The 27,534-nt window shown below is 45.1% G+C and overlaps 3 protein-coding genes across 8 annotated transcripts in view; 1 reads left to right on the forward strand and 2 right to left on the reverse strand.

The window, feature by feature from the left end:
* Window positions 1-27,292, forward strand: part of LOC110039614 (E3 ubiquitin-protein ligase HUWE1-like) — a 46,996-nt gene extending 19,704 nt beyond the window's left edge. For 2 of the 6 annotated variants that reach the window (XM_089281601.1, XM_089281603.1), the window contains exons 36-61: window positions 265-414; window positions 514-644; window positions 1,516-1,597; window positions 7,880-7,995; window positions 8,212-8,263; window positions 8,430-8,646; window positions 9,274-9,352; window positions 9,824-10,614; window positions 10,825-11,069; window positions 11,619-12,195; window positions 12,632-12,706; window positions 13,044-13,238; window positions 13,617-13,967; window positions 14,695-14,922; window positions 16,098-16,376; window positions 16,795-17,682; window positions 17,980-18,311; window positions 18,740-20,810; window positions 21,489-21,779; window positions 22,133-22,387; window positions 22,576-22,766; window positions 22,964-23,159; window positions 23,593-24,245; window positions 25,250-25,549; window positions 25,833-26,023; window positions 26,475-27,292. In XM_089281601.1, the coding sequence (XP_089137727.1) occupies window positions 265-414; window positions 514-644; window positions 1,516-1,597; window positions 7,880-7,995; window positions 8,212-8,263; window positions 8,430-8,646; window positions 9,274-9,352; window positions 9,824-10,614; window positions 10,825-11,069; window positions 11,619-12,195; window positions 12,632-12,706; window positions 13,044-13,238; window positions 13,617-13,967; window positions 14,695-14,922; window positions 16,098-16,376; window positions 16,795-17,682; window positions 17,980-18,311; window positions 18,740-20,810; window positions 21,489-21,779; window positions 22,133-22,387; window positions 22,576-22,766; window positions 22,964-23,159; window positions 23,593-24,245; window positions 25,250-25,549; window positions 25,833-26,023; window positions 26,475-26,577 (9,039 nt within the window). In that variant the 3' untranslated portion in view covers window positions 26,578-27,292. The remainder of the gene's footprint in view (window positions 1-264; window positions 415-513; window positions 645-1,515; window positions 1,598-7,879; window positions 7,996-8,211; window positions 8,264-8,429; window positions 8,647-9,273; window positions 9,353-9,823; window positions 10,615-10,824; window positions 11,070-11,618; window positions 12,196-12,631; window positions 12,707-13,043; window positions 13,239-13,616; window positions 13,968-14,694; window positions 14,923-16,097; window positions 16,377-16,794; window positions 17,683-17,979; window positions 18,312-18,739; window positions 20,811-21,488; window positions 21,780-22,132; window positions 22,388-22,575; window positions 22,767-22,963; window positions 23,160-23,592; window positions 24,246-25,249; window positions 25,550-25,832; window positions 26,024-26,474) is intronic. The other 4 variants (XM_089281604.1, XM_089281606.1, XM_089281602.1 and 1 more) reach the window with 3 other exon arrangements.
* LOC149096616 (uncharacterized) lies at window positions 2,020-3,889 on the reverse strand. The gene has a single exon (XM_089281609.1). It carries the CDS (start codon window positions 3,759-3,761, stop codon window positions 2,973-2,975), a length of 789 nt encoding a protein of 262 aa, XP_089137735.1. The 5' UTR covers window positions 3,762-3,889; the 3' UTR covers window positions 2,020-2,972.
* Window positions 5,248-7,835, reverse strand: LOC149096617 (uncharacterized). Its single transcript, XM_089281608.1, has one exon. It carries the CDS (start codon window positions 6,923-6,925, stop codon window positions 5,729-5,731), a length of 1,197 nt encoding a protein of 398 aa, XP_089137734.1. The 5' UTR covers window positions 6,926-7,835; the 3' UTR covers window positions 5,248-5,728.
* Window positions 27,293-27,534: the final 242 nt, after the last annotated feature.

A 27,534-nucleotide genomic window follows, 5' to 3' on the forward strand; every position in this document is an offset into this window, starting at 1 on the left:
AAGAAAAGCTTTCCTTTTAATAGATGATCAAACCAGGCAGTTAATATCATCCTCACAGCCGGTCGATTTGTCAGTTGCCCAGCCCTTCATGAAACCTCTGCATTTCGCTTATATGACTGATGAGAGTTTATGAGTAGTCACTGATTGATTCCACATCAGGAACAGTTAGATTAATATTTCAGACTATAACTTCTGTATATTTTGTTTGATACTGTCGAGTATGTCAGATTATTTCCTTATTTGAATAATCTTGTTTTTCTGCAGCTTACAACGGACATTGGGGTTGTTTTGAAATCTTGCACTAACCAAAGTTCTGACACCAAGCAACTTGAGGAGAGTATGTCACTGCTGAATTCTACACCTGAAGCTGCCCGCTTGTCTTCTCTTCTACATCTCACTTGCTTATTATTTGAAGTAAGTCGTTTACTAGTATGTGTACAAAGTGTATGTTGGTGTTAAGTGTTGCCATGAAAAATTAAAAACATTCCTTGCCCTGAATATTTTGTTTTACAGGAGAAGAAGTTTCAATGTGAAGCCATTGTTGAGAAGTTTGGCATCCTGAACTCATTACTAGAGCTACTTGAACTGTGCCAGGCAAATCTCGTACAAATCAAGTTGATGGGAAATACTGCTACTACACCAGTGTATGTATTCCTCTGTGTTCTTAAGAAATAGAAAATAGTACAGTATGTACCGTGTTTCTATCGAGTTACAGAAACACGAATGGAAGTTTGGGAGAATGATAAATGCTGTGGGAACACGAGCTGACAGGCGAGTGTTTCCACAGCTTTTTCGAGTTCTCCACGACTTTCACGAATGTTTTTATAACTCGGTAGAAACACGGAGAACATGTTTTGTATTTCTTGTAGAAAACACCCCGACGAGAAAAAGGAAACAACTTGTTTACTCTAATTACCAACATGTAAATTATCTTTGCCCGCACCATCATTACGTCAACAGCTCATGCTAGTTCTGTTAAAAACACGATTTAAACCAATCATCGCGCCTATTTTCTTTGGGCTATTTTCTGAAAAGTTTATAGAGGATATTACACGGTGGCGAGAAGATATGAATTTTACGTTCGAGTGGCAAGAACAATATCTCACGAGTTCGCTTCGCTCACTCGTGAGATATTGTTCTTGCCACGAGAACATAAAATTCATATCTTCGAGCCAACGTGTAATGTTCTTTTTATTATATGGAGAAACCAATTCAACAAAAGCAAAAGGCGGGAATCGTGAGGTCATTGAACGATACGACACTCACAAAGGTGACATACGGAAAATACGCCACTCGGGTCCCGGATGAAGTGGCGTATGGAATCTACGAGTGGTTTAGTTCCCAGTAAAACACTCTTCTCCATATAATAATAATGCATATTGTGTAGTGTAGAACACTTTTGTGGAACCCTGTCTGCCTCTATTCATCCTTGAAAATGGTGATTCCCACTTATGTCGCACTTAAAAATAGTACTTAGAAGTACAGGACTTTCTCACGTTTCTGTTTCTCTTATAGATGGTTGTCTCCGCTTATACTGTTCTTGGACACGCACGAGAAAATGGCAGTCACAACTAAAAGAAAACAACTTCATGACAAGGTAGAGTAAATTGACATTCTTTTTCATTTTTAAAAAGTACGCTATTTCAGTGAACATTCAGTTTCTGAAAAATTCAATTTCTGGACAGACCTTTTGGCATGACCTCTTATATGGTCAGCCATTCCTAGCCAGAGTTCTAATCCCTTGTTTGCCCAGTATTCCTGCAGGCCAGCCATGAGCGTCCATACAGGGCTAGCACACGCCCAGCGTACCAAATAGACAGAGAGAAAAAGTAAAAGAGAGGGAGGGCAAGTAAAAATCTAGCAAACAAGAATTTGCAATGCATGAACTTAAAGCTATCACTGCCATACACACACAACAAGCTGATTGTAGCTGTCTTCTATACAGACTGGCAGACAATTCCTTGTAACGTAGTTAAATTGCATTTAACTGTACTATTATAATCTGTCTCAGTGTGTTAACGCCCAAGTCGCTAGTGGAGGGAAGGTGCCTACGAAGCCCGGGGGCTGCAACCGCAGTCACATCCCCAAGGCGCTAGAACACCCGACTGGCCTGCCCAACCCGCAACCAAGCCACGAGCCCCCCGCGCCAAGCCCCCTACAGGCACCCGTCACACTCAAGCCAGACGGCATTGGTGGAAAAATAAATGAATAAATAAATAAATAAGTAAATAAATAAATAAATAAATAAATAAAATAAAATGCTGAAAAGAAAGGGGGGGATAGGGAGGGAACGCCGAGAACCGCTAAACTATAATTCAATCCACAACGCCACACTAACAGAGCGATGAACACACTGCGAGCACATGGGACGACAACACATGTACTAACCAAATATACCGCTGGACAATGTCAGCCCCAGGGCTCTCACAACCATATGACTGTTGCAAACGCTACAGAAACGCACCAAACGCTAAACAAACGCTAACAGATGGCCAAGGCACTAACAAACGCCTACAAAAAACGCTACTGACCAGACTGGCTCCTGGTCATAAACTATGTAAAATTTCATTGAACTATATCAAACGCTACAAAACGCACCAAACGCTAACCAAACGCTCACAGACGGCCAAGACACTGACAACTGCCTACAAAAACGCTACTGACCAGACTAGCTCCTAGTCGTTAACTATGTTAAATTCCATTTAACTATATTTAACGCCCAAGTCGCTAGTGGAGGGAAGGTGCCTACGAAGCCCGGGGGCTGCAACCGCAGTCACATCCCCAAGGCGCTAGAACACCCGACTGGCCTGCCCAACCCGCAACCAAGCCACGAGCCCCCCGCGCCATGCCGAAGGGATCTCCGGGATGGAACAACCCGGAGTAAGGGGGCTCGGGGTACCAAGGCCACAGCCCCCGACAACCCCAGCCTGAGGCACCCACCCCCACTGGTACACAGAGTAATCCGCTACCTGTTAAGCCACCAACTGGTAGGATACGCGGACAATGGAACTAACTGGAGTTCGGATATAGATCTGGTAGGCATCGCTAGACCACCGCCCTAAGGTCTTGATAAGGTGATCTGGAACTCCCCGCGCTGCTGCAGTTGTCGCTGCCCCAATACGGAAGCTATGACCAGAGTATGAGCCAGAGTACCCTGCCTCATTTAGGATGGACTGCACAGAGGATGATAACTGCTGCCGCGTAAGAGGACGACCATCGCTAAATATAAACAGTGGCCCTGGAGCGGACCCACGCAGAGACAAGTAATTGCCCAAAGCTGTTATGGGGCACACAGAGCCCAAGCCACGCCCTAAGTAGATATCACAACCCATGCGGAAGGGGTCTGTCTTGGAGCACTTGATACGGACTTTAAAACACGAGGGGTTCACCAAGGAGTCTGCTTGCAGGTCGCTAACAGTCATATGGGTGTTAGGATCAAACACAGAGTTGACTGTGAACTCCCCGGCACGCAAAAAACCAAAAAATCCCAAGCAGCACGCAGCCCACAACATCACATGGTCTCTAGTAGACAGGTCCAAAGAGCGCTGAATGACCTTCAGATGATCTACTGTGATAGGTAGGCGCCTAGGTGAAGCTGGACCCTGAACCCGCTTAATGCCCCTAAGTAAACGCTGCAAACGAAGGCAGTTGACTAAAGGATCTGGAAGGCCATGGTCAATATGAAGGGAGCGTACTGCTGAAAGATAGACCTTGATGGAGGAATGGTTCAGGTTATCTGCCAATAAAGAAGCAAAGCGCATGAGAGTCTCCTCATTGGCCGGGGGAATGTAGCCATCCTGGTTTGCACGACCATCCTGGCGGCAAAAGTCTATAAATCGACGTTGGGCAGATCGGTACACTCGTCGGGTGGATGGTGCAAGACCTTGGGTAAGTAGGAACTGACACTTCTGAGTCAAGGCATCTGAAGCGCTGCCAAAAGGGAAGCAGGAATCTGGGATGGGGTCGGGTCGGCATGTGGCTCCAGGCGTCTGAACCGCTGAAATTGGAATCGAGAGAGTGCATCAGCAACTGGATTAGCTTTACCTTGAACTGATGAAGCTGTAAACGAAAAGGAATAACGGATGGCCAGCATAGTCAAATAACGCAGCAACACCATTAGGCTTTTGTCCCGCGAGGTGCCAGACTTAAGTACAGCCACCACGGACTCATTGTCACATAAGAACTCGACCCGCCGAGATACCCACTGAGGGCCCCACAGATAGGCTGCTACCACAATTGGGAAGAGCTCCTTATACGCTATAGATAATGAACTTTGTGCAACTGACCAGGCACCAGAAAACCAGTGGGATTTAAAAATAGCTCCGTATCCCAAAGAGCCAGCTGCATCCGATGAGACCTGGAAGTCCGGGAGAGAGGCCCATGTGGGCATACAGAAAAAACTGAGGCCATCCCAAGTTTGGAACAGCTCCCGCCACCATGTTAAATCCCGTCGGAATTCCTGGTTAAGCCTAATGGGGTGATCATCGCGGCGAAAGGCACAAAGCAAGTTGATCATCCGGCGAAGGAATGTCCTACCCTGTGGGGCAACCTTGCAGGCGTGATGGAGGTGGCCAATCAGTGATTCCAGCTCACGACGCTTACAAAAACGTTTTGCAGCCCACACATCTAACAGTGTAACGATTCTAACTCTCTTGTCAGCCGGGAGGCACGCCTGAAGTTTTTCAGAGTCAAGTTCAATCCCAAGGATTGTAAGACGAGTCGCAGGACCCTCCAGCTTATCTGGATGAAGTGGCAGACCAAGTTTTTTACACAGTTGAACACAGGTTTGAAGGTTGTTGTGGCAGACAGGGGAAGCCGGTGGGCCCAAGGTGAGGAAATCGTCCAAGTAATGACGGAGAAATGTGACATCATAATTTTGAACCAGAATCCATTCAACCAAGTCTGCAATGGCAGTAAAAATGAATGGTGCAGAACGCAGCCCAAATGGGAGCACCATATCCACAAAATATTGCCCACGCCACTTCATGCCAAGAAGGGGGCGATCATCCGGGTGGATTGCCACATTCCGATATGCACTGGCCACGTCGAACTTGGCCATTAGTGTTCCTCGGCCCAGAGTCATTATGCCATCAATGAAGGCATCCACTGAAACGTACTGAACTGTAAACGGGGGCTTAGGGATGCCGTCATTTACGCTTTTCCCCTCAGGTGAGGAGAGGTCCAAAATGAGACGCCACTTCCCAGGCTGATTATTTTTGGGGATCACCCCAAAACGACTTAGTGCAAAGATGGAAGTGGTGGCACTGGAAAAGGACCTGCCACCCTGCCGGAAGAGACTTCATTTTGTAAGTAGGAGTCAATCACTGCTGGGTGTTCAGAAGAGCTACGCATGTTCGAAGATGCAGATTTGAGTGACACCAAGGAGGGGTCAAATCCTATCCGAAATCCATCCTGTATGCCAGAAATCACATAAGCTACAGCTGATTCGTCGGGATGATGGCGCAACTCCGCTTGAAATTGATCCAGCTGTAATGGTGAGACCTTAGAAACCGGATATAACGGAGCAAAAGAGACAGCTGTAATGCAGGGCGTAGCTGGAACTGAAACTGGAACTGAAGCTGGAACTGAAACTGGAACTGAAACTGGAACGGAAACTGGAACAGGACAAAACAAATTTGCCAGCTGAGGCAGTCCAGTCTGCTGGCTAGGCAACACAATCAAATTATTAAAACTATGTACAGACACAACATTGGGCGTACCTTGCCCGTCAGTATTGTCCCCTTCCTCCCCCAGGGGAGGGGGAGCGGGAACGAAGTCCAGCTGAGCGGGGAAAGGGGCAGTTAGCCTTGGTATGCTCTCCCTCGCAGTTGCTGCAGTTGTGGCGGAACCTGCACCTCCCAAATGGCCACCGGCATAGCCCTTCATTCCAGGAATGGCAGAATGGTGTACGTAAGCGGGGCTCTGGGTTGCCTGAGGAAGACTGAGGAAACCCAGAAGGGGAGGATGGCTTTGGTTGCAGTGAGGACGATGTTGGCAAACGCAGATGAAAATTATATAGATCCAAATTCATTTTGGACCAATCATTAAGGCCCGAGGCAGCGGCATCCCTTCTGAAGGCCAGATCGTATTCAAGCCAAGCCAGACCTGGATACTGACGGGCTGTTTGAATAATGAGGAGCTTGTACTTCGTCAGGTCCGACCAGCGCAGGGGATAAGATGCACACAGGACCAGCTGGAAAATTGTGAAGGCCTCAGTCCAGGTAAGAATATCCTTAATTTCAACTTGCCTGCGTCTGGCGTTGGACACGAGGAGTTTACCCTCTAGGAAGGTCTGTGGTTCCTGTTCCACAGCGCGAAGATTTACCGTAAGCAGATCTGCCAACTCCACGAACTGGCCCTCTACGATCTTCTTGGCCAATTTTGCCGGGATTGGTGCATGACCTGGACCGACAATAAAAGCCTTCTCAGACTTGGTCACTGATGCAGAATTACCGAGGCTTGGCAGGCTACTGGCTACACTGGAACTAGCGAACGGAGAGGTGATGGGGGCCACAAAGCGGGCCGAGCTCGAGTCAGTGATGGCCGACACGGGAGAAAAAGTAGGAACAAAAGCAGGCAAAGTAAACATACCTGACGACGCCCCAGAAGCCACAGATGAAACGTTGGCATCACAAGAAACAGCAGTCGATTCGGAGGAGCTAGATGGAGCAACGCCAACAGAAGTGCCAGGGACGGAGGAATTTAATGGCGAGGGGGCGTTCCCTTGAATTGCAGAAATGATGGTAGGAAGGGAGCTTCCAAGTGCGCGAACAACAGCCTCCGCGATCGAATCGACGGCCAAAGGCGCCACAGGGCCAGAGGGAGCCGTTGAAACCACTGTCGGCGCGGAAGACAACAGAGGTAAGTCCTCCGAACGAAGTCCGGCAGACAAGCTATTGTTGGTTGAACGAGGTGGGTTCGGCATGATGTACAAACCAGCGACGAGCGAGTTAAAGACGAACCAAAAACGCGAGAGCGGGCGAAGAAACCCCGGTGGATGAATGACGAAATTTCTTTTTATCCCCAACTGGGAACCGCTACACTAAGCCCGCCAAAACTCCACGCTATCGGAGCGGCGAGCACACTAACGGTCCAGGTACGAGAGAACGACGAGCGAGTTAAAGACGAACCACGACAGTTAAAGACGAAACACGACAGCGGGCGAGGATACCACGGTTGGCGAATGACGAAATTCTTCCCAACTGGGAAACGCTATACTAGGCCAGCCAAAAGCCAGGCTATCTGAACGGCGAGCACACTACCGGACCAGGTACGAGAGAAGTGAAGACGAACCACAACACGGCGGTGGAGACAGGACGAAACAAAAACGCCACGGTCGAAGATCGAAGAACTTCTATTTTAACCGGGACAGCGACCGAGATAGCTATCGAAGCAATAGGGAGAACGCCGAGAACCGCTAAACTATAATTCAATCCACAACGCCACACTAACAGAGCGATGAACACACTGCGAGCACATGGGACGACAACACATGTACTAACCAAATATACCGCTGGACAATGTCAGCCCCAGGGCTCTCACAACCATATGACTGTTGCAAACGCTACAGAAACGCACCAAACGCTAAACAAACGCTAACAGATGGCCAAGGCACTAACAAACGCCTACAAAAAACGCTACTGACCAGACTGGCTCCTGGTCATAAACTATGTAAAATTTCATTGAACTATATCAAACGCTACAAAACGCACCAAACGCTAACCAAACGCTCACAGACGGCCAAGACACTGACAACTGCCTACAAAAACGCTACTGACCAGACTAGCTCCTAGTCGTTAACTATGTTAAATTCCATTTAACTATATTTAACGTGAAGTAAATGATGACGAATTGCTGCTTTGCTTTTCTTCCCAATAAGTGTACTACTCATGCCTGGAAATGGTTTGACGACCGAAGTGGTCGCTGGTACAACTACAATGTTAACAACAACACAACCATCGATGCAGCATACAGGAATGGAGAATCACGAGTCAGGTAAGTCGTCATGTTCAGTAGAATCACTTCTAATCCAGTTCTGTCCCTCTCTCTGTCACGCAACCTGAGAGCGTAGCATTGCGTGACAGAGAGGACCAGAGCTGGACTAAATCACTTCTCCATTAGGGGGATTTTTCTGGTATTAATTCTTTTAAAAATACCACAAAAGAGAAGTCATAAGTAAGTTTTTTATTTTTTTTTTTATTTTTCTCCCAGATTTATGGCAGGAAGGCGGCGTTATTTAGTGAACTTTTCCACCATGGTTCAGGTGAGTTTTCCGTTATGTTTGATCTATACAGCAATTTTTCGGGTCATTATTGTGGAGTGATTTTTGTTTGTATTCTTCATGATTTCTGTGTGAGAGTTAGCGGTACTGTGAGTGTTGCGCGATATTTCTGTTGCTTGAACTCTTATTTTATTGTGTTTTGCTGCAGGTAAATGAAGACTCGGGTAACAGACGTCCTATAATGCTGGAAGCAGTCGACAACCCCAGTAGTGGTGCGTCAACAAGCAGAAGAGACGAAGCAGAGAGTTCTTCAAGCAGCGCCTCTGTTGCTAGCGGTAAAGGAAGCGGAGAAGATTCTCAGAGTACCTCCCAGGATAAGCCAAGCAAGAAAGCAAAGAAAGATAAGCAAGATAGAGAAAGCTCAGGTAACAATTTTTCGTGGCAATGGAGTGGTTTTCACTTAAGTATCGAAAAGTAATTGGTTTTGCATTAATACGCTACACGATTGGCTTAAAAAACTCTCGCACTTTTTCATCCAATCAGAACTAAAAGCAAAACCAATCGTAACTCATTTCCGCACATTTTCCCGCGCTTCGCACCAGCTACATGTAAATGTATTTATTTCGAGTTTTGATTGGTACATTGGATTATCTTTGTGATTGACTAGATTGACCAGAGTGATTACTCTGGGTTTGGTTTTGAAAACCGCTCTAATCGTGACGCAAATGCCGTTGTTTGTAATCCGTTTTAATCTCATCGAACTCTTGACCATCCTTGTAGTTCTTTGGTTTATATTTACCTTTTTGGTGTTTACGAACCTTAGTAAACTATTATTTTAAAGATTCCTTTGATTTGAGGGCGATTCTTTTATATCACAAAACATGAGTTGATATTTCGTCCAAGCATTTCATATAACTCCTTTGAAGGTTGGATGAAGCCCGCATTTGCGTGGAAAATGAAGTTTGCACGTTGATCATGCAAAAAGCCATAGAGAGTTTCAGGCTTGTAAGGTTTATTTGATGCTTGAGTAATTCGTAATCGGTATTTTTCAGATTCGGCAAAAACTGAGAAGACTGAGGGGCGTGTGGTTATTCACCACTTAAATGATGATCAGAAGGCTCTTGTAATCAGGTATTAAAAGATCCTCACAAGGATTTAAATTGCTGGGACAGTTTCCCTTCCACTCTTTTTAGTGTTGATATGAACAAATTGTGATAACAGAATTCTGAGCCTCTCAAGTTTTTCCATAGAGTGATCCAGTCTATGCTCCTCTTGTTAGTTGTTCTTATTTCTGATGGGGAAATGACATTTGTTGAAAACTGCATGTTGTACGAATTCTAAACATCATTGCCGAGTAAAAATGAAGCTACCAGAATTTCAAATCGTCTTGAATAAAAACGTTCTCTAGTTAAGAATTTTAGAACTTTTAAGCTTTCTGCTTCCAGTTTAAAGCTGCTCCTTTAGGAACGTTTTTACTCAAGATGATTATTGCTGAGCTCGTTAGTCGCGGAGTTTGCCCATGTTGTAATTCTTAGCAGTCCCATTTGAATTTGTTTTGTTTGTTTACCTCTTCCTATCTTATCATTTATAATCCTGTTTTAGATGCTGCACAAGACTTATTAGTATTCCTGTCTCGCCAACAACCCTTCAAGCAGTCCTGAAATTATGTCTCAGACTCACTCAAGAACACAAGTACGCAGTCCAGTTTGTGGAACAAGGCGGAGCTCGTGCGCTCCTTTTTCTCACACAAGACTCTGCAGTTGCTGGTTTTACAACACTGGCAACACTTCTCCTTAGGCATGTGTTGGAAGACGAAGAGAACTTGAAACACACTATGGAGAAAGTTGTGCGATCGTCAGCGACTAGTAGTGTCAGTAGTACAGTCACTGGAGTGAGTCAAAGCTCACCTGGTGCTAAAGAGATAAATTATATATTACGAATTCTAGGACCTGCAGCTTGTCGCAATGCTGAACTTTTCAAGGAAGTAGCTACAAGCTCGCTACAGTTAGCCATAACTCCTCAACTAAGACGGACAATGATTGAAGGCGGGGAGACAAACATGCCATCGAACTATGCTCAGATTGTGAAGGCAAGTTTGGCAAAGCCTGCTAAACCTCCCCCAGTGGCAAAACAGGTGCATGGCGTTGTCTGCGATCTTTTGAATGTTTTATGTGCGTCTGACAGCACGGCAAGGGCAATGGATAGAGGAATCCTTATGTGCCGCTCAGACAGTCAAATGCTTGGCGAGCTCGGCCGTGCTTTGGGTCAAGTTGGTGATCTGCTGGCTGGGTTTAGTGGTCAGGGCGCTCAGCAGAATCTGACAGCTCATCAACTACCTGCCTACACAAGACAACTCACTGGAGAGGACGTTGAAGTTGAAGAAATGGCTCTGGGTAAGTTTGAGAGTTTTTCCTGGACTCCGAGTTGTCAAGTCCTCTAGCACTAGTTATCTGCCGTCATTGCGAGTGCCATTTAAGTGTGAACACACGATGCAAAAGCTTGAGCAAAGTGGTTATCAAACGTAATAGGATTTACTATTTCACAGTCAACCTATTTGCTTGTACTTCGTATGTTGACGCAAGTATTTTTTGTATACAATGTAGATTCTTCGCAAAATAGCAGCCAAGGCAATTCACAGTCACTATTAAAAACTGATGAAAAGAAGGACGAAGTTAATGCCACAGAAGAAAACAAGGATTCAACCCCAGATGTCAAGGCACCTTCCAAGCCTCTCTTACCCAAGTCAGCCATTCTGAAGCTGTTAGCAGAGCTGGTGAAGTCTTATGCAGGAGTAGCACAGCTTATTACAGACTACAGTCATACTGCCCAGCTGTCTTCAGCATCAGAGGTTAGTCAGCTTGTAGCACAAAAGTAGATACTCTTCAATTAGGCTTTTCCCCTGCCCCCAACGGCCTCTTGTGTGTTGTCTTTCCCCGCAGATGGTCTTCCCGCGGATAACTCCTTTAGATTCATAACCAGATATCTCCCTCAGGAAAACATCCCAATTTGAAGAGTCTCTTTGCAGATAGCTACTGTGTAGAGGATCGTCTTTTTAAAAGTACCCGCTGTATGCAGTCACAATCTCCAAAATCTAAAACTAACTCTTGTAAAGACAATCCTATTGTTAACATGTAGTCCTTACCATCAGCATCTCTTTGACATAGTGAAAATGGTTCTCTGACCCTGTAGTGTCCCCGAACACAGGTCTCCTCTGGTTGATCGCCCTCTACTGGACTTGGACAGGTTCAATGGTTATTCTCTCTTAAGTGTAATTCCCTCTAGCTTCAAATAAAATATAGTAGACCATGACTAGTTATAAAATTGCCAATAGAAAAATGGAAACATGGAGATCAAAATCACCTTAGCAACATTAAAGTGTTTGTTGTTTGCTCCACAGTATGAAGGACCAGTCCTAGCCTTTATTCTAGATCACCTTCTTCCATCTGGCACACCAACTGACAATGAAGACACTCCATCTTTTGCGCGCATCTTACTTGCAACAATCGCTACATGTCACCAGGCACCTGAAGCTCAGCAGGCCCTGGTTGCCGAGATGAAGGCCTCTCTAGGACGAGCCTTGAGCTTACCAGAGTCAACCGCAAAACACTCCAGGCTACAGGCGATCTTTACCTTGGTACAAACAATGATCGAGACGGGACCTCAATCTTCGCAACATGCGGCAGCAGCCGCGGGGGTGCAGCCTAACAATGTCATGAAGCTACTACTGAAGAAAGGACTCGTGAACGATTTAGCTAGAGTTCCACACAGCTTGGATTTGGCCAGTCCCAATTTTGTTGCGACCATCAACTGTCTGTTAAAGCCTATGGAGAAGCTGTCTGGTGTGGTGAACCAACAGAGTTCCAGTGGTCCGTCCAGTGCTGCTGGTAAAGATCGAGCTACTGGTGGTGATCTGCAGACAGCAAGTGGACAGGGGACAGGGACTGGGTCAGAATCTCAACAGGCCTCGTCAACTGGTACGTAATAGGAAAAGAACTCTAGATAAGATTGCGACCACAATCGTGATATTCCAAGTTGAAATTTTGGAGTGTAAATGTCTGTTATTGTGGCAGGAAAAAACTCTATCCCATGGCTACAAACTCTCGAAAGGTTGGTTAGCTCCTTCTTTTAAAATCATGAAATCACCAATCGATTATGCTCAAGCAATTGAACCTTGCAATTTTGTTCCCCACCGAGAAAAAATTTAAGCTTGCTGAAATATATTTTTACTTAGCATGTTTTACGCTGAAACCTGGTCATGGGCACACTTGGATCTAAACGTCTCTACTGGCAGCTGTCAGAAAAGCGTTTACCAAAGTACTCGTTCCTGACCGAAAGGGTCTGTAAGATGGCATTCTGACCAGGACATTTTGTAGTCCTAGAAACTGATTTTGTGTTTGTAACTGTTTTTAGTCCAGACAAGTGAAGGAGCCAGTGGACCAAGAACAGGAGAGAGTCAGGAATCAACTGATGCAACACCTAGTCAAGGTATAAATATCAGTAGAAGATGAATATCAATCCTAGCATTGAGTTTATTCACACAAGATTAAAATACATTAAAAAAACGCGCAAAATGTTATCTGCAGAAACCACTGAACCTCTTCTGTCACCATGTGGTTGTAATGTTTTCTGCGCTTACTTAGGTTATGCTGCACACAATGTTTCTAAATTTTCAGTGTGTTGATAAAATCATAGCGTGTGGTCATTGAGACAAACTTAACGCTGCCGAGCGTTTCTTTCATGTAGCACTATTTAGCTGTGTGCCGTACAAGCTGTGGTTGTTACATTGAATTCTCTAATTTGATACTTCACTATATGCTTTCAGTTGCCGCGCATGAAGACTCTTTAGCGTCTGATTCTCAGCGTGATAATGCAGCAGCTAGTGGGGATTCTTGGGGTCTACCTGAAATCTCTGGCAGGGGGATCATTCCAATGGCCTCAGAAGAGGAACTTGAAGAATTGCAGGACATGGTCGACGAATTGTTGAACTCGGATAGCAATGAAGGCCAAGCAGGACAAGGTATAATTTAAAAACTACTGAGAAAAGCCGTAATTAAACACGTGTAAAATTACGATAATTTCACCGTGATGATATCGATGGCGTAATGTTTGTATCATGTTTGACCCTCTAACTGTGCTTAAATTTGTTGGTGTATGATCGAAACATCTTCGAATCTTCTTGGGAAGTCTTCTGCAATCTTCGCTTATCTTCTTTTTTTTTTTTTCGGTAAATATTCGGAAATGTTCGTCTGACCTTTGGACAACTTTTGGAGAGTCTTGGGAAATTTTCGGAACATGTTCGGAAATCTTAGTATGTTTATCTAATAAACAAAACAACACAACGGTTGCTTGTGAATATGGCACATTTTCACTCGGTAACACTCTCTTTGTTATTTAGATGTTGACAGTAACATTGTGGCAGAGCATGTGACGACCCGTCGCATGGCGGATGGACGCGTGGTAGAAGAGACCACCTATGTTATTGACCCTCACTCCAGTGACAGTGACAATAGCTCTTCTGATGGTGACAGTGGTGGTGAAGATGTGGGTGAGAACTCTGACGATGATGAAGGCGATCATGATGAGAGAGGAGGAGACGACGAAACCATGGTGATCACTTTTGAAGACGCGGGTGATAATGATGATCATGGTGATGATGATGATGAGGACGAGGGCGATGATGATGACGATGACGATGAAGATGAAGACGAGGAGGAGGATGAAATAAGTTCAGTGAACAGGCCAGAAGGTTTGTGTGGTAATTATTGTTGTAAATCTTACGCTCAAAGCGGAGCATCGTTATCGAATTGTTAAGCTTTTCAGAATCATTCCCAGAACGTGTTAGTCGAAGTTACAATGCCTTTGTGAAAAAAAAAAAACCGTTTCCGTTCACTGATGGTTTAAAATTCGGAGAAAAAAGATGCTTTCTTCCTATCAGCACTTCCATCCGCGAGCTTCACGTTAAGACAGCCGGACCTGCGCAGTCATTTTGCTTCCCTCAGCGAAGGTCACAACCTCGGCTTCTGCGAGGAGAACTCGCAACTTGATTCATCAACAGCTTTCTCTGTAGTCTCGGCTCGTCTTATTTGATAGCAGCTATTTCATGTTATTATTCCACTACTGCGCATTTCACCGTTTTAGTTCAAGAGAGCGCGCAAAATATGAACCTGTATTGTACTGTAGAGTCGTATTTTGTATTCGTCATGCGTACCAACCTTAGTACGATTTTGGGAGGATGCAGAATGTATTTGTAAAAACTAGAAGCCCAAATACTAGAAAATGAAATAATTGTGGAATAATAATCCGTTAGTTGATGGTTAACCGTGTAATACGCGTGGACATCTTACTTATTACTCTTCCAAAATACCAGGCACTCGCAAAATATCCGAGTGTAACATTTGTTAAACCATCGAATAAAATGTATCTACATCCTGATGCAAGGGCTGAATACTCAGTTATTTCATGACATCCTTCAGGTGGCATGGGTGTGAGAGAGGCTGGAGTGATGGAGGAGTCCAGCGGAGTTGATGTGATGGAAGAGGAGGGAGAAGAAGATGAAGATGACCATGATGAGGACGATCATGATGATGATGAAGACGAAGGCGGCAGTGACATGGATGAAGATGGCGTTGACATGATAGGAGAAGATTCTTTCAGAATTTTCGAGGAGGATGCCATCTACTTGCCTATGGACGAAGGTTCTGGTTAGTAATCTGCCACTTTCTCTTCCTAATGCTTCGGTGTCCGAAGTCAAAATTTTCATTTTCCTCTTGATTGCTCATTGCAGTACATATATCTTATTAGATGTTTTGGTGTGTAGTATCGCTGTATATTTTTACGACTTGTACCTACGGGCTCGTCAAAATACAAACAACGAGTAAAAATATATAGCGATACTACACACCAAAACATCTAATAAGAGATTTATTATCCAACTGCTGTAGTCAGTAAATTTATCAATGAAAGAGGGAGAGTGTGACAGTTTTGCGTGCGCGCGCCGACCTGTACGGCAAACAGGTTTTCTACTGTACAAATAACTGTACAATATTGCTGTTTATTATATGGCTAGCTCCGTGAGCGGGCAAGAAGAATCAAATCCTGCGCTGTGATTGGCTACCCGAGCGGGCAAGATGGAGCTATCTTGCCCGCTCGGGACTACCCGCCTTGTCCCGCAAGAAAAATTTCCCCGAAAGCCATATAATAAATCCTTTATTGACCAAGCTTGTTCGGTCAAGATGGTTGGATATTGGCCTCGTTCTTTTTTTGCGAGTTTATGGACCTTAACTCCGTCTCGGTCCATAAACACGCAAAAAAAGAACTTGGCTAATATCCAGCCATCTTGACCTCACACTTGGTCAATAACTCATACATATTTGTACTGTTATTTTGACGGTATTCGCTGCTGCTGGATAGTAAGACGTCATATCGCACCAAACTCCGTCTCTAAGATCTTACGACTTTTCAAAAATGTCGGAAATGGGTTGAAAAAATTGGTACTAATGTATAGATGCCTAAACTGAAAATCTAATTTAAACCAAACACTAAACTGAAGAGTGCGAAATTCGAGTTGAAAGCCTATCAAAACATGGTTGCCATGGTATTTCAAGTCACGTGGGCAAAAACTTAAGAAGTAAAAATGTTCTTGAAGTTGCGAACCTCGGTCATTTCTCGAAGTCTCAATAGCATTAGTTTAACAGTGTCTCGAACAATGTCTTAAATTCATTTTCGTTCAAGTTGGAGTTAACTTTGTATTGAAAACGATTTAAAATATAAAAATACATGAAAATAACAAAAATAACAAAATAAAAAGACCTATATTTGAAGGAAGGATGTTCGTAACAGTTTCACATGAGTGATATTATGCTCATGTGATATTTAGGTCGCCATCTTGGTTGGATGAGTGGTCCTCACGGTGGTCGCTTTGCAGGTACATTTATGATGACTGTGTCCCAAGATGATGAGCCAGACACCATTTCTAACATGGCTCAGCGCCTGTCCCGTGTGCATGGCCTCCGTATGACGCCCAGGCACCACACCCAGCAGGCACAGTCGATTCATTTGTCGCATCCTCAAGGTGTGAGTCAACCTCCTGTGCCGGCAGTGATTCAGAGCCTGCTGGGACCCGAGAGTTCGTCAGATGGTCTTCAGTTCAGTACAGGCAAGTTCTGGAATTACACTCTAAGTTCTCGTTACCTTAAAACTGAATTGAGATGAATCTCTAAGGAGAATACTTAACAATTAGATTATGAGCTCGAGATTTCTATCACGCATAGAAATCGAGAACAAATAATCTGATTGTTTTGGTATAAATCTACTTGTCGTTCAAAACTTTGTCGAAGTCCTATCCACAGACACTTTGAAAACGCAAAGAAGTGGCTGCCAGTTTCATAACAACCGCACACTGCTAGGCTACTCGCTATCGACAGCAGAATAGATAGTAGGTAGTGTAGCCAATCAGTGAACGGCATTTGCGATACAACGCGAGTAGATTTATACTGAAAGCAGATAGAATTGATAAAAACAGAAAGATGGAGATATAAGTAAAGATATTATAAAGAGTGTCGCCTCTTTTACAGGTGTGACTCACCGAAGCAGACATTTGGCTCAAGATGAGATCCAGGTGATTGCAAGGAATACTGAAGATGGCGTCACTGATGAGATATTTTTTGAAAATTTTGGCGAGGGTACTTCATCCACCGTGCCATCTGCTTTAATGCGGTGGGCTGAAGAAGGTCAGATTCTAGACCCACAGGGCATTCACTATTGCATCGCTGCTGTTAAGCCTGAGATCCTTCCTGTCCTGCTGAAGCGGCAGGCTGAGGAGATTGCCAAGGGGAAAGAGGAAGAGCAGAAGAAGAAGGCAGAGGCTCAAGCAAAGGCTGCTGCTTCCAAGAAAGAAGAGGAAGAGAAGAAGAAGAAACAAGAGAGCAAAGAGAGTGGCGTAGAGTCGTCAACAACTTGTGATGGGCAGGGTACATCAACAGAAGCAGACGAAGGAGCTTCAGCAGAAGCACAGAATGAAAGGATGCAAGTTGAACAGCAGCCTACGGATGCTGCTGTATCAGAACCTCCCGCATCTGAGGCAGTTGCCCCAGAGGACACTTCTATGTTAGTAAGAATGTACACGGATGAACCTGCTGATGAGACCTCGGTTACATCTGCTGATGTCGCTGTAGTGAGAACATCAACCCCTGTTAACGAGAGTGAAGGCAATTCCTCATCCACACCCACCACGATGCCTGCCATGCCTGCCAGCTCAGTCGTCCAAGATATCATTACTGCAGCCACAATGGAAGCAGCTAGCCTGAGCGCAGGTGGGGATGACGAGGTAGGAGCACCAGGCATTGAAAACCCCCAAGGTTCTATCAATGAGGCTGAGAGAACAGAGCAGGAGACTGTACAGCAGGGAAGTGACGGTTCCCCCATGGCTTTGGAGGAAGAAGGAACTGCTGCTACACCAAGCGGTGAGTCGACTGAGTCCAGTGGAGCCGGGTAACAATTGTCAGCTTCATGTATTATAACTATTTCACAAAGGATACTTTTTTATTGGTCCACTGGACAAATTAAGTCACAGTTTTATCCGGTTGACAGCAACGCAGATATGTTTGCTACCATCGACATAATTACAATTTTGGCACAGATGCTCGAGTATTCATTGCTGTGCCTCCCTTTTCGTAGGCAAAGTAAACCCTGTTTTGAAAAGTATTTACTATTCCCCCGTGGCTAACAGTGTTCTCTTTACATAATTCACTTTTAACTAGCAGGCGTACCAGAACCTTCAGCAGCTGCCAGTGACACTACAACATCAGCTGGCGATACAGCAGCTGAGCCTGCTCCAGATACCGCACAGCCTGGCACTAGTGGAGAAGCCTCAGCCCTAACGATAGATGGAATTCCTATCCCTGCTGGAGTGGATCCCTCGTTTCTGGAAGCATTACCGGAAGCGATTCGCCGCGAGGTTCTTGCTGAACAGCTTGGACTGCATCCACCTCCAACTCAGAGAAATGCCGCTGCAAACGAGAATGAGGGCACCGCTGACTTGAATGTGAGCCCAGAATTTCTGGCAGCCCTCCCCCCTGATGTGCAAGAAGAGGTACGTGAATTATTTGAAATGACGCTCTTAGTTCAGGCAAGGGTCATGCACTTTAGAGCGACGTGTTGTGACGATATTTTAGCAGGTCTTTTGTCTGATTTCAGACTTTTTGCGTGATTATGTTACGGAGTTGCGCTAGTTTTGGTCGTTCTGTGGCGCTGGGTCATTACTCTTGTAGTGTATTCTATAACGCAATTTTAGGCCATTAATGTGATATTATGACATGCTCTCTTTCAGCCGATTGAGGGTACGTCATGCTGTTTTAGGCTAGGTTGTAACCCTTTGTCCAGCTACTTTAAGCATCTTAAGGATAAGAAAAGAAATATCAGTTTTTATAAACTTGATAACGCTATGTGACAAGACGTTTTAGCCTTTTATCACATGTCACGTTTGACAGTTTTGCTGTTTATGTCGACTTTGGTTACCAGGTCCTTCAACAGCAGCGGATTGAACAAGAGAGAAGACGTAACCAAACAACCACTCCTGAGCAAGCTGTAGATCCGGGTTCTTTCCTTCGTAACCTGGCCCCTTCCCTGCGACAAACAGTCTTGGCCGACATTGACGACTCTCTTCTCCCTCTACTACCAACCGACCTGGCCTCCGAAGCACAGACTCTCCGGAGAGAGATAGAGGCCAGGCACCACAGGCTACTCCAGGAGCGTTTTAACTTTGGAAGTGGAGACAGAGCGTCGGCTATTTCGGCTCTTTTGCGCCACTCTGCCTTGTCTCGGCATGGTGGGGGGTCTCATTTTCCAAGGCTGCTTCCCTCCGGGGGAGGGTTAAGTGGTAGGGTGACAGGATTTTCGAACACTCCACCTTACCTTCCTTCTCCAAACCGCAAGATCGTCGGACGTCACTTGCTGGATCACGAGGCTCTGGCGTGCCTCCTGGTCCTTCTTTTCGTGGAAGAACCTCGCCTTAACACCGGACGCTTACACAAGGTGCTCAGAAACCTGTGTTATCACGACGAAACGCGCTCGTGGCTGATAAGCGCCATGATTACAATTCTCAGAAGAACTAGCGGGCAACAATCAGATGGATCTTGCCCTTTGCCTAGCATGGAAAGCGCATCTCACGCGGAGCCATCTTCGTCTAATTCTGAGCCTGATAGAACAGAGAGTCCGTGCAGGCTTGATGAATATCTGAACACTCAAGAAAGCGCCTCTGATTCTAAAGCCTCGAAGCAACACTCTTGGCTCTCGTTCGGTGTGCGCACTTCACTAGGTTCACGGACAAATGTATTTTGCATAAAACGGCAAGGGAAGGCTGGACTTGAACGTAGCACACACGTTAGCATACACCCTCAAGCATCGCATTTTGTCTGTAAGCATGTGCTTGACGCGTTGTTGTTCCTAGCGAAGAGCTTTCCCGCTAGTTTCACTCCGTATCAGGCGGCAAAACCGCATCCATCTTGTAGCAAAGAAGACAATTCTTCAAGTGAAGCAAAGCCTGTTGCTTCCACATCTCAGGAGAGTACAGATTTCTGGGATATCCTGCTTAAACTAGATACCGCTGGTAGTGGTAGAAAAGGAAAGAGTGCGGCCAAAACAAGCTCGATTCAGTCGCACTTGCCATCTACAACAGACTCGCCTACAGAGGAACTTAAAGACTTTTCCACGGCTCCTATTGGACAGCTTTTAATTACACTTGCGCATCCCGTTGTACATGAAAGTGTTGTCGTGACAGACAAGCTTTTACGTTTGTTATCGGTAACATCAGCTGCTCTCCCGGACATGCCTGAGAAATCGAGCAAACAGACCGAAGGCAGCGAAACTACATCATCTGAAACGGTTCCTGCTGAAACGCTAGCTCAGACGCCTTCCGCTGAGCCTGTCACGCAGTCTTTAAATACCAACGAGGCCGTGACAAACGTGAGCGTGACAGTTCCCGAGGAAAACGTGACCACGCATCACCTGGCAGTTCATACGCCAGGTTCGGAGACCGAGTCCGTGGCTTCATCGCTGATTGTTGAACGATCTTCGGAAGCAGGAGGCGAACCTCATGAGGTAGAATCACTAGACGGGGGATCTGTGGATGAACCTCTGTCCCAATCCACTGAGACCTTGTCCCATCCAGGCATGGCAGAGCCGTCCCATCCAGGGATGGTTGAGCCTATGATAGTGGAGGTGTCTCCACCTGTTGATCCGCAGTCGCAGGCTTGCAATGAAGATAGCTCTTTGTTGACAACTGCAGCGTCAACGGCGACGAAAGAAATCCCAGAACAGAAAGCCTCCATGGTCAAAGAAAGCCATTTGCGGCTGGTTGTAAACGTTCTCACGTCTGGTATGTGCTCAGAAGAAGGACTCGAGGACGCTACTACGCTTCTACTACAAGTCTCTCGCCTGAACCCGCAGACGCGGGACAGTGTACTACAGCTGCTGCTTGAGGGTGCTCGCAGGATTGGGGAGACGTTACAACAGAACATCGCTGTGCTGTTGAGTGAACTGATAGAACACAATAGAAATGCACCTCAAAAGGACGAACCGGAACTGAAAAAAGGTTAGCAATTGTGACTTTTTTATTGCACAGTTTATGTCATCGTACGAACGGTAATATGTTACCCATGTTCGTGGTTTACTCAGCGTTCAACCGACTTAAAGGTGCTAGGTCACGGTTTCCACGTCTTGAAAAGTTTAACCTAAATTTTTCAAGTACGTCGTTTGTAATTCGTGTTAATCTTCTCCATCCTTGACCATCCTTGTTCCTTTATGGTTTATTATCATCTCTGTGGTGTTTTTAGTAAACTACTATTTCAGGTTTCCTTCAATTTGGAGGTAATTTTGTGCGTGGCCAAAATAACTTAAAATATCGTGACTGAGCTTCTTTACGATTGGGTGAGCAACGGAATATTCGAGATGGCCGTCAGAAAGGATAATTTTGCGTTATGTTAGAGCTTAATGTGACAGCGCACCGACTCAACTTAGAGTATATGCGACATGATTGATGTGGAGAAGTTAATTGTTGAAATCTAAGTACTCACCCAGCCGTGCTGCGCCCTGTGCGAGCATCGTATATAGAATGACGGTTGAGTGTGCGTTCGTGGGTGCTGTTCTTTCGGTAAAAATATTCGCGACATCTTTCCACGTTCTATAGCAATGCCATAGCAATCGTACTTTTGATATCAGTACTTTTCATCTGGTACGCCCCATTTAAAACATTTTTACTTTTCTATCGCAGGTAAAAGACCAGCCTCGCTTGTGCTCCCCACAGCTCCTCGGAGGCCGACAAGGGGCGGACACCAAGGTGGTTGGGCGACCATGCCTGGCGGCACGAGGGCGAGAAGACAACAGCAAAACAGACAAGTACGGTACGATCTTCACTTGCCGTCCATGCCTACTCTGACGTGCAAGACCTCCAGCCAGGCGCTACTGCTTAGGGTACTCAAGGTCATTCTGCAGCTCAGGGAAGCAGCTCGTAAGTCTGCTTCTGGAGCGACATCGTCAAGGACAAGAACATCGCAGAGAAGAGGTGAGTAAGAGTTATTTGCAATTTTATGTTGCGGAGTACACTAATTGCTTTACATACGTGTTTATTGAAACTTTCTAATCGCTTTCTGAGTTGGCAGAAGTCCCATCTTTCTAGAACGTACCGAGACTCTTTCGTAGAGGCTAAGTACTTATTTTGCAGCCTGCGATTATTATTATTATTAGTTAAAGTATTGTAACTTTTTAGTTATCGTTAGCTCCTTGAGCAGTCCCCGGACGACTTTAGGTCACCGCGCTTCCCGTGGACAAAGGAAGCCTGGCACTTATCCTCGGAATTTTGTCTTATATCTATTTGTGAAATACCTGGCATCATGATAACTTTGCATTGAATTTTAGTTACGGACGAGAGTTCCGTGGTGCAGCGGCTTGTCCAGGGGTCACGTGGTCTGGGTGCTGTGATCGCGGCAATAGAGAGCGAAGCAGAAGCCATCTTTGAAGCCTTCTCACACATGCGCGCCTTGCGCTCTGATCACCAAGGGGATCATGGGAGAGCTAGTGGTCAGCGGAATGAACCGGCGCCTCAAGGAGATGGCGGTCACGACAGAAACAGACCTGAGGGAGGTGGGCAGGAGGGAGGAAGCTCCCAGCAAGGTGAGAAATATAAGACGAAGAGGGTGACAGTTGGGTGTCCTTTAGAAGTTTCTTTAGTGGTGGTTTGTTGTCACGCAATGATTCCAGTGAAGTCAGGCGTTGCGTGACAACCCAGATAATAGCTGCACAGAGGGCTATTGGTGAAACTGATGGAGTTTATTGACTGTAACTGCATCTCTCATCTGTAGGTGCGTCTACATCAGGGACTGCAAACGAGCCTGAGTTGCCTCTGCTGAGTGAGCAGATCACCCTGGAGGAGCTGTGGGACACGTTAGGAGAGTGTCTGTCTGAGCTGGGTAGGACATCTGATAGTCACGCTGTACTGGTGCTGCAGCCCGCTGTGGAGGCGTTTTTTCTTGTCCATGGCACTGAAAAGCAGGTGATTGTCACATTTATAACACTTCTTTAGCACCTGGGGGTGGGGTGTGGTGGACTGGGGGAAGGAGGGAGTGGTCAGGTTAACATGAGCAGATCAACATTCACGAAAATAGTACGATGTGCTAGCCTGTTATGCTTAAATTCTTATACATCAAACCAGTAAGTAGATTTAAATGACTTATTTATTTTTCTCAATAGCAGGAAAGCAGCTCAACTCAAAACCAAGGCGAACAGCCGCGCTCTGGACATCGGCTATCCTCAGTGAGCTCAGAAATTATGCCAGCATCTCCCGGGCCTCTCTCTCCAGGCCCTTTGAGTCCCAGCAGGCAGATGTCAGTCACATCTGTGACGTCAGACCTGCCATCTGACACGCAAAAGTTTCTACGATTCGCTGGTAAGAAATTTGGCACATTTTTAGAGTAACCGTCAACTGTTTTTTGTTTTGTTTTGTTTTGTTTAGTTTAGTTTTGATTTTTGTTTTGTTGCATTTTGTTTTGTTGCGTTTTGTTGTGTTGTGCTTTGTTTTGTTTTGTTTTGTTGTGCTTTGTTTTGTTTTGTTTGTGGTTCACTAGAAACTTGATGTTGCTGGAAGAAATATGAAATCTTTTGTCTATGAGTTCAATTGCCGGCGTAATGGGAAATCTCGTTACCTGGCAAACAAGCGGTGAAACCACGAAAAGGAGTGGCATCTAAGGGATTGGAGGGAGGGCAGTGAGTTACATCACAGATCTTGCCTTGTCTTTATGTAGAGAAGCACCTTCACGCCAGGAGCTATTATCTTTAAATTTCGCATTTCGAACTCATGTTTGAATTCTTGTTGTTCACAGAAAAGCACCGAACCGTTTTGAACCAGATTCTCCGCCAGTCCACCGTCCACCTCGCTGACGGACCGTTCGCGGTCCTCGTGGATCACACGCGCGTTCTCGACTTTGACGTCAAACGTCGATTCTTCCGACAAGAGCTCGAACGACTCGACGAAGGAATCCGACGAGACGACCTCACGATTCACGTACGGCGCGAACACGTGTTCGAAGATTCGTACCGCGAGCTCCATCGGCGTTCTTCGGAGGAGATGAAGTGCCGCTTGTACGTCGTATTCGAAGGCGAAGAGGGGCAAGATGCCGGGGGATTACTCCGGGAGTGGTTCGTGATCATGTCCCGGGAGATGTTTAATCCTAACTATGCTCTATTTACCACTTCCCCAGGGGACCGGGTCACGTACCAACCCAACCCCAGCTCCAACTGTAACTCCAACCACTTGAGTTACTTTAAATTCGTGGGCAGGATCGTAGCCAAGGCGATTTATGACAACAAACTTCTGGACTGTTTCTTTACTCGCTCCTTCTATAAGCACATCTTGGGCAAGGCTGTGCACTTCACAGATCTGGAGTCGTTCGACTATGCGTTTTATCAGGGCCTGCAGTATCTGCTGGAACACGACTTGAGTGAGATCGACATGGAGCTCACGTTCAGCACAGAGGTAACGTACCATTAAAGTTTTGTTTAAACTGAAATGCTTCTATCGGCTGTCGGCTCCTGCAAACGTAGTTTAATTTGTAAACCGAGAATTTTTTTTTTTGAAAGGTTTTGTAGTGTATTTCTGCTTGGTTAGCGATTGAAGTGGAGGGGGATGGATCTGGGTCTGAGTTTCCTTAACCTCCATTGTTACGAGAGTTGCATAAGAATCCACTTTACCAGAAACGGTGTAGCACTTTTTCCGTTTTAGAAGTCATGTTCTGCCAGGGTTGCCACAGGTCAGGAAATGGTTAGGGAAAAAGGGAAATTCTTCAAGGTCAGGGAAAAGTCAGGGAATTTTATTTTGAGTCAGGGAAAATTTACATTTTGAAGAAAAGTCATGGAAAATTGAGATAATTCAACACGGCTTATTTAATGCCATTGAAGGCTGGAATAAACGTGGGGTCACCGTGATCTCAACGATATTTTTCCTTAATGAGGAAGGAAAGGACGGCTGTAGGTTGAGACCAGAAGCCGCTACTAGATCTGACGTTTCGTCTTTATTTGGTCAGGGAAATCTTATTTTTATCGGGGAAAAGTCAGGGAATTTTTAAAAGTGATGCTTGTGGTAACCATGTCTAAGGTTGCTCCGCGAAGATCTTTTTGCGTAAAGATTATGAGTTTGTCCGTGTCTTTATTGATAATGGCACATTCGCTGACATCTTGTCTTTTTTACAGAATAACGGCATAACCCAGGTTAAAGTAGTAACCAAGGTTACCGATATATTATCGAGAAATACTTTCGAAAAATACCTTCGAGGACGGACGGAAACGTCGCGTGTATCTTTGCAGTGTGTTCGGTCGGCATGATATGTACAAAATTATGTTCCAACCTGAAAGTGAGTACTTACTCACTAATGAGTAAGAATGTAGGAGTGTTAAGACTGGAACTGGGTTAAGATGGATTACAAACATTTCTCCTTACGAACTTCTAACTCAGCTTCTTCATCTCTGAATAATTTTTGTCAGGTGCAAGAATTCGGTTTGTCAGAAATCCGTGATTTGAAAAAGGATGGCCGGAACATTCCCGTCACAGAAGAGAACAAGAAGGAGTATGTGAAGCTTGTGTGCCAGATGAAAATGACAGGGGCGATAACAAAACAGATCGAGTCATTCTTGGCAGGATTTTACGATATCATTCCCAAGCGGTTGATTTCAATCTTTGACGAGCAAGAGCTAGAGTTGTTGATTTCTGGACTACCTAACATCGACTTGGATGACTTGAAAGCCAACACGGAGTATCATAAGTACACCGAGGGTTCATTACAGGTATTTGCCGTCAGTTATTCTTTCTGTTGGTCGTACAATTCCTTTAATGTTACTTTTTGACAAGGGCTGTTGGGCTAGAGTCCATTATCGTAGCCAAACCACTGTCAGTCAACCCATTCGCACGAGAAAAAAATTCGCGGCTAAGAGAAGTTAAATTTTCTCACAACCTGTGCATGTATCTTTGGATTATGATGCACGCTTTTGCCTTCTGAGTTCGATAGCCTGGCTTTGCTTGCTATGGTTTAAAACCTTTATGATTTATTTGCTTTGTTCATTTGCTTAGATCCAATGGTTTTGGAGGGCTTTGCGTTCATTCGACCAGGCAGACCGCGCTAAATTTCTTCAGTTCGTCACGGGTACGAGCAAGGTTCCCTTACAAGGATTCGCCGCCCTGGAGGGAATGAATGGATTTCAGAAATTTCAGATCCACCGTGATGACAGATCCACGGACAGACTGCCTTCAGCGCACACGTGGTGAGTGCCTGGCTTCTGTTTTAGTTTCAGATTCCGTAATACAGCCACTTTGACAACGTTATGACGCAATTTATCATCAATAAGAGGACAGACGCATAAAAACTGACTTAAATTTGTTAATTTGATGTTATTGCGTTCAAATCGAAATGCTGCAGTTCTGAAAGAGCCCTGTGTCAAACCAGCATTGTGGTTGGTCACGCAATGCTCGGTGTTGAGAATGTGATGCTTGACTGCCTAGTTGAAAGGAGGCTATGTGACTGTAAACTTTCGATTTTCGAGAGGCAAGGGTTATTCTCTTGTCAGATTTCGGTTTTCACAGTCTATCAAGATGTTAAATTTCGCTATCTAATATGAGCTGTTTTTAACAGTGATCGACGCAATTTTATTAAGATTAACAAAAAGAGGAAATCAGATATTAATCAAATGACATTTTTTTTTTTCTCATTCACAGTTTTAACCAGCTTGATCTTCCTGCGTACGAAACATACGACAAGCTGCGCTCTATGCTGAACAAGGCAGTGGATGAGTGCCCTGAAGGATTTGGCCTGGCTTGAAACTATGACCACAAGATTTACACACGGAGATCAAGAACGCAAAACGACGAAACATTAAAAAGACAACAACATGAAAATGAGCCAAAGACACTTAATTACTGTTTGCTGTTAGGACAGGAAGTGTCAACCGTACGACAATAGGACTAAATTAAAAGGAATTTTCTAAGGACTAAGTCGCGGTTATCCAGCGACTTGGTCTGTGTGGATTGGAGTGGATCGCTGGACCGCTGGATCGTGCATGTTACTCATTTGGTTAAAAGTGTGCAGAAGCGTAATTTGCTTCATTTGAGAAAAGTGACTACTGTCGTAATTTAGGGAGGAACTGTGTCACGCGAGTGTTGTCACGTAAGTGTGGCGTCACGTAAGGATATTTCGATACAGCCATTTTCCTACCCAAAATCGCTGGTGTGTGCTGCGCTTTAACACTTGTTGCTGTTGTCTGATTGAGCAATAAAACATTGTTTTCTTATTAAAGTAGCGAAGAACAGATGAATGGACACCGCTTATTTAGAAATTGGTGCACGGTTTGGAGCTTCACTCGTGAAATAATGGCAGAGTTCTCGAGTGACCGACAAGATATCACGTAACAGTTATGTTAAAAAAGCGATCTTTGAACATTTTGAGTAAACCTAGTTGTCAGTCTTGGAAAACCTCGCCTCGGCTGACATGTTTAATTAAAACAGATTTTGAAACAATTAAACGGCATACATTTCCATTTTGTTGTGATTTTGTTATTTTTAGTATAAGGTTGTACTTTTTCCGCCCTTCAAATTCATCGGAATACACTTCGGAAGAAATTTGTTGCTTCTTCGTAATTTCCTCTCTGTATTCGTTTCCGCTGTCCAGAAAATAGTAACTTAAATTGTACTCACACTTATCTCCAGTAGACAGAATTATTGCTTTCCCCCCCCCCCCTGTGAACAATATAATTTCTTCCATCTCCCCCCCCCCCTCCCT

This window comes from Orbicella faveolata, unplaced genomic scaffold, assembly GCF_042242905.1.
Source record: "Orbicella faveolata isolate gen_17 unplaced genomic scaffold, um_ofav_v1 contig_48, whole genome shotgun sequence".
Classification (NCBI taxonomy): Eukaryota; Metazoa; Cnidaria; class Anthozoa; order Scleractinia; family Merulinidae; genus Orbicella; species Orbicella faveolata.